This window comes from Entamoeba dispar, genomic scaffold (genome assembly GCF_000209125.1).
Source record: "Entamoeba dispar SAW760 scf_1105229460907 genomic scaffold, whole genome shotgun sequence".
Taxonomy (NCBI): domain Eukaryota; phylum Evosea; order Mastigamoebida; family Endamoebidae; genus Entamoeba; species Entamoeba dispar.
In genome coordinates this window covers 27,590-37,339 of record NW_001854427.1, presented here as the reverse complement: position 1 = coordinate 37,339, position 9,750 = coordinate 27,590, and the positions used below count along the sequence as shown (strand labels likewise).

General features: G+C 24.8%; 3 protein-coding genes across 3 annotated transcripts in view, besides 19 other annotated features; all 3 read left to right on the top strand.

Moving 5' to 3' along the window:
* The window catches only part of EDI_277250 (protein serine/threonine kinase, putative), a gene marked incomplete at both ends in the record, with an annotated part of 2,967 nt that extends 1,875 nt beyond the window's left edge, over positions 1 to 1,092 (top strand). The window contains one exon of the mRNA XM_001737867.1: positions 107 to 1,092. Coding sequence (XP_001737919.1) covers positions 107 to 1,092 — 986 coding nt within the window. The remainder of the gene's footprint in view (positions 1 to 106) is intronic.
* Positions 55 to 197: a microsatellite.
* Positions 1,093 to 1,626: 534 nt separating the features above from the next.
* Positions 1,627 to 1,713: a sequence feature (AT_rich).
* A 31-nt stretch (positions 1,714 to 1,744) lies between these two features.
* Positions 1,745 to 1,788: a sequence feature (AT_rich).
* A 173-nt stretch (positions 1,789 to 1,961) lies between these two features.
* Positions 1,962 to 1,998: a sequence feature (AT_rich).
* Positions 1,999 to 2,194: 196 nt separating this feature from the next.
* Positions 2,195 to 2,227: a sequence feature (AT_rich).
* Positions 2,228 to 2,566: 339 nt separating this feature from the next.
* Positions 2,567 to 2,664: a microsatellite.
* A 22-nt stretch (positions 2,665 to 2,686) lies between these two features.
* Positions 2,687 to 2,709: a sequence feature (AT_rich).
* A 283-nt stretch (positions 2,710 to 2,992) lies between these two features.
* Positions 2,993 to 3,102: a sequence feature (AT_rich).
* A 180-nt stretch (positions 3,103 to 3,282) lies between these two features.
* Positions 3,283 to 3,324: a sequence feature (AT_rich).
* A 31-nt stretch (positions 3,325 to 3,355) lies between these two features.
* Positions 3,356 to 3,381: a sequence feature (AT_rich).
* Positions 3,382 to 3,462: 81 nt separating this feature from the next.
* Positions 3,463 to 3,533: a sequence feature (AT_rich).
* A 281-nt stretch (positions 3,534 to 3,814) lies between these two features.
* Positions 3,815 to 3,836: a sequence feature (AT_rich).
* A 158-nt stretch (positions 3,837 to 3,994) lies between these two features.
* Positions 3,995 to 4,160: a sequence feature (AT_rich).
* A 366-nt stretch (positions 4,161 to 4,526) lies between these two features.
* Positions 4,527 to 4,561: a sequence feature (AT_rich).
* Positions 4,562 to 4,837: 276 nt separating this feature from the next.
* Positions 4,838 to 4,931: a sequence feature (AT_rich).
* Positions 4,932 to 5,003: 72 nt separating this feature from the next.
* Positions 5,004 to 5,028: a sequence feature (AT_rich).
* A 4-nt stretch (positions 5,029 to 5,032) lies between these two features.
* EDI_277240 (serine-threonine protein kinase, putative) lies at positions 5,033 to 8,680 on the top strand (the record flags this gene model as incomplete). Its single annotated transcript, XM_001737866.1, has 1 exon — positions 5,033 to 8,680. One exon carries the CDS (start codon positions 5,033 to 5,035, stop codon positions 8,678 to 8,680), a length of 3,648 nt encoding a protein of 1,215 aa, XP_001737918.1.
* Positions 5,905 to 5,932: a sequence feature (AT_rich).
* Positions 6,944 to 6,997: a sequence feature (AT_rich).
* A 20-nt stretch (positions 8,681 to 8,700) lies between the features above and the next one.
* Positions 8,701 to 8,782: a sequence feature (AT_rich).
* An 88-nt stretch (positions 8,783 to 8,870) lies between these two features.
* EDI_277230 (glycogen phosphorylase, putative) lies at positions 8,871 to 9,672 on the top strand (the record flags this gene model as incomplete). Its single annotated transcript, XM_001737865.1, has 2 exons — positions 8,871 to 9,537; positions 9,650 to 9,672. 2 exons carry the CDS (start codon positions 8,871 to 8,873, stop codon positions 9,670 to 9,672), a joined length of 690 nt encoding a protein of 229 aa, XP_001737917.1.
* Positions 9,673 to 9,750: the final 78 nt, after the last annotated feature.

The following is a 9,750-nucleotide window of genomic DNA, read 5'->3' as shown; positions in this document are numbered from 1 at the left end:
AACACAAATATTTAAATTCACAATCAAATATCAAATTTATATCACTTGAGATGGAATAATAACAAATAAAAAGAAATAGAAATAGGAGAAGGAGAAGAAATTGAAGTAAATAAAGAAATCAGAGAATTAATATGTATTGGAAATGAAAAGAAAGAAAAAAAGAAAATACAAATAAGTAGTAAAGAAGAAAATGAAAAATATTCAATTAGAACAAACCCAAATATTATTACAATTGAAGGAGGATATGCATGCGAATTTGAAATATTCATTACAATCAAATGTACTACTAAAATTAAAGAACAAATAATGATAATTAGTAAAACACTTAATAAAACACAAGAAGAAATAATTAAAAGTATTTCAATTAAAGGAGAAACACAAATATCAACACGACTTGATCCGGATGAAATAAAAGAAGAACATAAAATAGGAGAAGGATCATTTGGAATTGTATATATCGGAGAATTTAGAGGGAATCAAGTAGCAATTAAGAAAATGAAACAAATTGATAAAGACGAAGATAAAATGAAAGAATTTGAGAAAGAAGTAATGATGTTAGATAAATTTAGAAGTGAATATATCATTCATTTTTATGGAGCAGTATTTATTCCTAATAAAATATGTATGGTAACAGAATATGCAAAATATGGATCAATACAAGATTTAATTAATAAAAGAACAAACACGGAAATACCAAATAAAATAAGAATTAAATTCATGATAGATGGAGCAAAAGGAATTTCATATCTTCATTCAAATGGAATACTACATCGAGATATTAAACCAGATAATTTTCATGTTGTATCAATTGATGATAATATTGGAATTAATTGTAAATTAACAGATTTTGGAAGTTCAAGAAACATTAATATGATGATGACAAATATGACATTCACAAAAGGGATAGGATCACCAAAATACATGGCACCAGAAATATTAAATCGAGAACATTACAAAATGGAATCAGATATATATTCATATTCAATAACAATGTTACAAATCATTACATGGAAAGATCCATTTCCTAAAGAAATATACAATTTTCCATGGGATATTGCAGATTCAATCACAACAGTAAAAGGCCACCAATAATAAAGAATTCTAAGAAGATATAAGTCATGAAAACAAAAAGCACAAGAAAGAATAAAGATAAAAGAATTATAAGAAGTTAGAAAAAATGAAAATGGTTGAACACTATATTATTTTGATGTCTTATAGATGGTTTTAATTAAAGTGTGCAAAGAAAGATAGTGTATTAGAAACATTCAAAAAGACTAATTGAAAGACAAAGTAATGTCAACCAATTAAAACAACTGAAACTTAGATAAAAGATAAAGAAGTTATACAAATAAATTATGAGTATAACATGAAATGTTTAAATGAAAACTATACTCGTAATAAATGAAGAAAGTACTACAAAGTATGTAGAATAATTTTATCAGTAAATGTTATTAAAACTGTCTATTAAAGGTAAAAAAATAAAACAAAATAAAATTTCATTTAATGGTCAGCATTAGATTATTGTCGTTAATTTCAATGTCGATAAAAATTAGAGGTATTATAATATATCAAAACCAACATTAAAGTTTTGTAGATTGTTTATAATGTAACTTAACCTTTAGAAAGTAAATAACAAAAATAATAAATAAATGATGAAATAATAATTATCAAAAAAATAATTTATCAAAATGAAAAGAATTAATAGTATTTTTACCTCTATTCTTATTTGCATTATCGGCTCTTGTATTTATAAACAAATATATATTGTATTAATATATTGTATTAAATGACTCAAATAACAAAGGATATTAGAATTTAGTCATAATTGATAATAAAAACATAAATCCAAAATGAGAATAAAGTTGTCATAATAAAAACAAACTTGATATGAATTTCTGATAATGTTAAAAGTTGTTTCATAGTATCATATTAGATAGATATTTTGTTAAAAGAACAACATGAAAATATAAAAATTAATAAGAAGAATAATTAAAAAATGTGTCATCAATTTGATGAAATTTTTAATAGTATATAGAAATTAACAGAGATAAATAAATTATGGGTATTGGCAATAGGGTTTTGCCAAATATGAACGTATTTGCTAATTACTCTAAAATAAATATTTCTCTTTAAAAAAATTGTAAAAAGAATAGCAATTTAAAAATGATATAAAACTCATTTAAATTGTAAACCGAAATAATAAAAATACATTAAATTAATAAAAAAAGAGTATTGAATAAATGGATGATAAATTTAGATTCGTGACATTTACTTGTTTATTCAACTTTTCATCGTTTTGAGAAGGTGTTGTATTAAAATTGTCAGTTTCTTTATCATTCTCTGTACTACCGGAATATTATATTAATGTTTTGGTTATGAGTTTACTTCCTTTCAAATCCAATCAGTATATAATCAATACATGCTTTCTTTCATTTGTTTGTTTTGTAGTTTTCTTTGTATTGTCATGGCGTTAATTATTATTCCCATTTCGTTTGTTTTTATTGGCAATTTATGAATAAATCATATATTACTTATTATTAACAAAATAATTTCTATATATCTCATCTTTATATTTTTAATTTATATGTTTTGTATTTAATTAAATAGTCTGGTTTTAAATTTATATTTTATACTTTAATTATATCATTATTATTGTTTTCATTTGTTTATCATCTTGAATATCTACTATTTTATATTATAAATTTAATACTGTCTCAGTTTAATAAAAGTCTATACACAAGTAAATGTAATTAAACAATTTATTGATGTTATACAATAAAGTGAAAATGTATATTTATACGTTCTATTTCTTTATGTCATTTCATGGTTATAGATTTAAATAATTCTTCATTTACATATTTGTATTACCAATTTATCTATTCTTTCATCATTCTGTATACTAATAATGTATATGATATAGATGTTATATTATTTGTATAATATTTACACTGTTTTGTATTTTCATTATTGGTTATATTATTTCATGATCCAGTTATTAATTAATTTGTTATATTACTAATATTTAAATATACTCATTCAATTTACTATTTTCAATATTTTCAAATTAATATCATTTTACTATATTCATTCTTTTATATATTTGCAAAATTTGATGATTTATTATTCATCCATCTATTTAGTATGATATTATCCTTTTATTTTATATCTCATTTTAATATTTCTTTTTATTCTTTCTTCATTCTCATATAACTCTTTCCAAAATAATAGTATATTTTCTTTTTTTGCAAATTCTCTTGTTTCTGTTTTCAACTATTTCATCAGTAATAATTTTTAGTTAAATTAAATATATAATATGTATAAATAGTGATGTTTAACTGAAGAATACTAAAGAGAGTAATATTAAAATATTTTTATAATAATGAAATAGATATCTTCGATGTCAAAAATGATAAAAAATCTTATGATTAAACAATTAAATAATTCATAAAAGATTATATCCTGTAAATAATATGAAAATAAATATAAATTAATATTGAATTATAACTTCATTTGATAAAAGTATAAATTATTTACTCATAAATAACAAAGATATATCAATTAATTCAGAACAAGAGAAATTAACAAATTAATAACTCAGCTAATGTATAATAGTATGTGCTACAAGAATAAGGGTTTATAAATCATTAGAAATAATGGTAAAATATCTAACAGTTATAAATTTGGAAAATCTAATTAAATACTGATAGAAATATATTTGTATAGAAATATCAAATAGGCTTCACCAACAAGTACAAAAGAGAATGGGCTATAAGTGTTAGAGTAAAAAAAGAAAAAAAGCTCAAATTAAATTGAGTATTAATTTATTAATTATTATTGTTTGATACAGAACAAAGAATTATGAAGAAGGTATTTAAAAAGTATTACTGTTGTTATGATATAACAAAATTATAGCATCAAGTGTTACAAAAAAAAGTTTCATTTATATTATACAAAAACTATTAATCAATGAATTTCAATATACAAAACAATAACCATTTTAAATTAGAAGTTATATTTATTACAATAAAATCAATAAATAGTTATATACAAAGTTACTAAATTAAATAATAAAATTAAGTTCATATACTTCTTTGAATTAATATAATAACTTATGAAATACCAAATTAAAAATAATTAAAAATAATTTTAAAATAATTAATGTTTATAGGAATGTATATTAAAACAAACTAAAGTAAACTAAATCCTTGTTCAAACATTTATAATATTCATTAATAATAATGGTCTGTTTTATTAATTCATATCATAGAACAAAATATGAATTGTGAAAACCATTCCAACTTTTAACAGACATGACCTTACATGTCTTTCATTTGAATTACTCGAAACTAAATTATGAAGGAACAAAATCATAACTAATAAAAATAATACACCAGCATTATATGCTAAGTTAATAGAACAACTTTTGATATAACCTAATATCAATATATTTATGTTAATTATTTCTGGTAAAATTGAATGAAAAAGTCTGATAAAATATTTTCAATCAGTAAATGATGTATTCTAACAATAATAATTTATAAAAATAATCTTATTTTATTATCAGTACTCATGTAATTTAATTAAAATAGAGTGAATTATAAATAAATCTAAATGTAATAACAATGAAACTAACGATTTTCATCATGTAAAAATTGAATTATTTGTTAGACTGATTCAATAACAATGATGAGAATTTTAAGCAAGGCCTATTGAGACTATAACAACCATTAATAAAAAAAAACAATTAAAAGCTGGTTATCACTGGATATAAATATCTCATTAGTAGTTAACTTAAATGGTCAATTTTGTGAAGAGAATAAAGTGGTTAATCAATTGCTTTATAAATTAATTTAATTCTTTTTATAAAAAAACAGATAAAAGATAAAAAGATAAGTATTTTTTTTTAGAAAAAAATAAATTTTTTAAAATAACATGATGTCAATTCTTTATAAAAAGTTACATAAGAAAATTTCATGAATTTTTGAGGAGAAAGGAAGGATATCTTAAAATAATTATTTAAAAAATAAAGAAAATGAAATGGGTATTTACACTTATCCTAATAAATTTTTGTTTTGGAAATAATTCCCAAGAAGTCAAACAAGAAGAGTTTGAAAATGAAGGAAAGTGTGGAGACGGTATTTGGGATTGGTTTAGTGAAGAATGTGATGGAACAAGTGGATGTGGAAAAGATTGTTTATGTAAGAAAGGTTACACGGCAAATGGTAATGGGACATGTGTCATGTCATGTATGTTTGGAGATGGATGTATTGGTGGATGTACTGAACCCGATGTATGTGATGAATGTAATACAACAAAAGGGTATACAGAAGATTGCCAAGGATGTCAAGAAGGTTATATGTGGTTTGGAGAAGGGATATGTCAACCATACACAAGTCATTCTATGCACACCTGTTTTAGTTTTCTTAATTTCACTCGTTATCAAACAGCTGGACTAGGAGTTGCATTTCCATTTGATATTTTAATTGGAAATAACCAAAAAGAAATCATTGCAAAAATTCCTAATATCCCAGCTCAATTTCAGTCATTATCAATTTCAAGATGTTCAAGATTTGTTGATATGATGAAACCATACACATATGGGTATTGGTTTAATATAACCTTTGAGAAAGCTTCAAAGATTATGATAGAGGTTGAAAATGTTTATTCTGCAGAAACTAGAAATTATTATGACACAATTCAACATGAAATTGGTAGTGATATGGCTATTCTCATTCAAAATGAATGTCCATCAACTACTGATCTTAGTTATAGAGTGAAATGTATTATGAGAAATGGAGGAACAAGTAACTATGTAAGAGTACCAAGAATGTATTATGAAGCAACAGCAAACAGCAATATTTTTGCTTTTGTCCATACTAAATATGCAAGTAAACCAATGGGAGGATTTAATATTTATTTTAATGAAATAAAACATGTATGTTCTTACACTGCTTCCACTATTAAATGGCAAAACATTGTTAAAGGAAATTATTATGTTGATTTAAACTTAGATAATGCTATTCAATCAAACTCTGTTTGTAATAAGAATAAAGTAAAAGGTTTTTGGTATAGAATACCTGGTGCCGATCATACAATTATAATTTCATCATGTAATTCAACAGGAGATTATGACGTTTCATTTAATTTGATTAGATATAAACCAGATGATTATGGATATACTTCTTATGATGAAGATATTTCTAATGTTGATTGTAGTGATTCATCTCATACGGAATGTGTTTTAACGAGAACAGATGGATGTGCTAGTGATTCAAAATTAGCTAAAATGACTATCACAATTAGCCATGAATATGACTATTTATTATTTGTTGGGATAACTGAAGAATATGAAGCAAATGTAAAAGTTAGTTTTGATATTACATGTCCACAAGAATGTGGATCAAATGGTAAATGTTCTCCTTATTCTGGACAGTGTGAATGTTATAATAGTTATACTCTTATTGATGAAGTATGCACAAAATGTGGTAATGGTAAATTAGATAATGAGGAGGAATGTGATAATTCAGTTGAAGGATATCAAGACAGTTTATGTACAAATGCTTGTAATTGTAAATATGGTACTCAACCAATGACTGTTAAAGTCAATGGTTCAATTTCTACTAAATGTGCTGTTCCAACATGTGGAAATGGAAAAATTGATGTATATGAAGAATGTGATGGAGGATATGGATGTGATCATTGTGTTTGTGTAAATATGACAAAGAAATATTCAAAAGCAAGAATTGATTGTTTACAATCTAGTTGTGGTGATAAACAATTAGATGAAGGAGAAGAATGTGATGGAGGAGATGGTTGCATTGAATGTGAATGTCAACCAGGATGGTATAGTCAAGAAAAAGCACATTGTTCACCTCAGTCATTATTGGTAAGACAATTAAAATATTGGGGAACATTAGTTATTGTTTATTGGATCTTCTTTTTCATATTATTATTTATTCTAATTCTTCTTTATATAAAATTAACTAAAAAAATTAAACAAGAAATTGATGATGAAAAATTAGTGATTTTTGAAAATACAATTATTCCATTTGATAAAACTAATTCTCAATACATTGATTTAAAACAAGAAAATCCTTACTTTTCATTCTCAACAACAGATATTGATTTTGGTGATAAAAGGCCTGAAATAGATGAGCCAATTGAAACAACAATCAGTTTAAAGAATAACTGGAAAGAAAATCTTCATTTTACATTCCATTCTGGTGATTATCCTAAATATGAAATTATGTGTAAACCATTCACTGGTACTGTTCATCCATCTGAAAGTATTGAATTAACTATTTCATTTATTGCACGTTGTACTACTGTATTAAATGAAAAAGTTCCTATTACAATACGTTATGGTCAATTACAAAATATTATTAAAGAAATTAAAAAAGAAAATCCTGATTTAATACCTCAAAACTCACAATCAAGTCAAAATAGTGAAAGTGATAATAAATCTCATTCTTCTTCAACTAATGGATCTTCTTCTCAAAAAAATTCTCATACTTCATTAAGTACTCAAAAAAATACACCATCAGGAAGTGGTAAATCAGGATCTTCTCATGACTCTGATTCAAAAAAGAAAAAAGGAAAATCTAAAGTATCTAAATTCCATGTTTATTTAAGTCTTCAAGTTGAATCTGCTCTTTCTACTAAATTAGATTATGAAGAAATTCATTTACAACATCCACCTATTGGTGGTGGTACATTTGGTATTGTTTATCGTGCTGAATGGAGAAAAGTTGATGTTGCAGTTAAAGTAATGAAAAGTGATTTAGTAGATATGATGGATTTATTACCTAATTTTATGCAAGAAGCAGAAATGATGGAACGTATTCGTTGTCCATATATTGTAAATTTCATTGGAAGTGTTGTTACATATGATACATTATGTCTTGTAACAGAGTTTTGTCCATTAGGTTCATTAAGAAAGTTTATGAAAACAAATCCAATGAGCGATTTTTTAAAAATAAGATTCTGTCAAGATATAGCACGTGGTATGGAGTATTTACATGAAAATGATATTCTTCATCGTGACTTAAAAACTGATAATGTTTTAGTTTATTCTAAAAATCCATCTGATCCAATTACTGCTAAAGTTACTGATTTTGGTACTTCTCGTTCATTTATTGAATCATCAAGTAAAATTGCCCTTCAAAATATTGGTACACCTGTATATATGGCACCAGAAATTAGTAGAAAAGATCAAATGACATTAAAATCAGATGTATATTCATTTGCTATTTGTATGTTAGAAATTTGGTTAGGAAGAGATCCGTATAATCCAACAAAATTCCCTGATTCAGAATCAATTTTAAGATTTGTTGGTGCAGGAAAAAGACTTGATATTTCTGATGATTGTCCATTAAAAAGTATTATAGAACAATCTTGGCAACATAGATCCTCTGATCGTCCTACTTTCAAAGAAATAGTAAACACTCTTGAAACTGTTTTAAAGAAAATAATTGATAAATCAAAATCAGACTCTAATAACAAAAATCAGTCTACTTCTATAAAAACTGATAGTCAAATAAAAACTTCTTCTACCTCTAATCAACATACTATTAATACAAATACTTCTACAAGTAATACAATAAGTAAAACACAAACAGAAGAAAGTAAAGAAAGCCACGTATCAGACACTGATTCTAATTCATCAAATATTGAGCTTTAATCTATTTCTAGTTCTTATTCATTATTTTTTATAAATTCTATTAGAATTATATTATTTAATTAATATAACGAAACTATTTTTATATATTTTATAATTAATATTGGAAATCTAAAAATAGTACAGATGAAGCATATTTAAATATAATGAAAAGATCTTCGTTGAAAAAGAAGAAAAAAGATGAAACAAAGAGATGATTGGATTTTTAACAACCCTAAGAACTGTTAATGAATGGAACTTTTTAGGAGAATTTCATTCGATTTCAATGCAAAAATCCTCATCAAGTGAAGGAGTTTCTCATGTTAGAAGATCTATTTCATTAAACAAGTTAAAGAATCAATTTGCTGATGCTGCTGAAGCAGAACATTTTACTAATGAATCTGATTCTGAAAAATATAATAATTTGTGGGACTATTGTTCTTTATATTTATCTAAAGATGTTGAGACTATTAAACAACAAATTGCTAATCATATTGAATATACATTAGCATGTCAACGATTTGATTTTAAAACAAAATCACTCTTTACAGCAACTGCTATTTCTTTAAGAGAGAGAATGACTGAATACTGGAATGATACACATCAATATTTTAGAGAAATTCAAACAAAAAGAATGTATTATCTTTCAATTGAATATCTTATAGGTCGTTCGTTAATGAATGCTATTTGTAATCTTGGATTAGAAAATGAATATAGAGATGTTGTTTCACAATTTGGTTCATCTCTTGAAGAATTGTATGAATACGAAAATGATGCTGCACTTGGATCAGGAGGACTTGGACGACTTGCAGCATGTTTCCTTGATTCACTTGCTACAATGAATCTTCCAGCATGGGGATATGGTATTAGATATCAATATGGTATGTTTAAACAACAAATTTCACATGGATATCAAATTGAAACACCAGAATATTGGCTTGAAGCAGGAAATCCATGGGAAATTGTTAGAAAAGATGTTAATCATGAAGTAAGATTTGGTGGATATGTTACAGTAGATAAAACAACAGGAAGAATGAAATGGGAAGGAGGAAATACTGTTAGAGCTATTGCATATGATATGCCAATACCAGGTA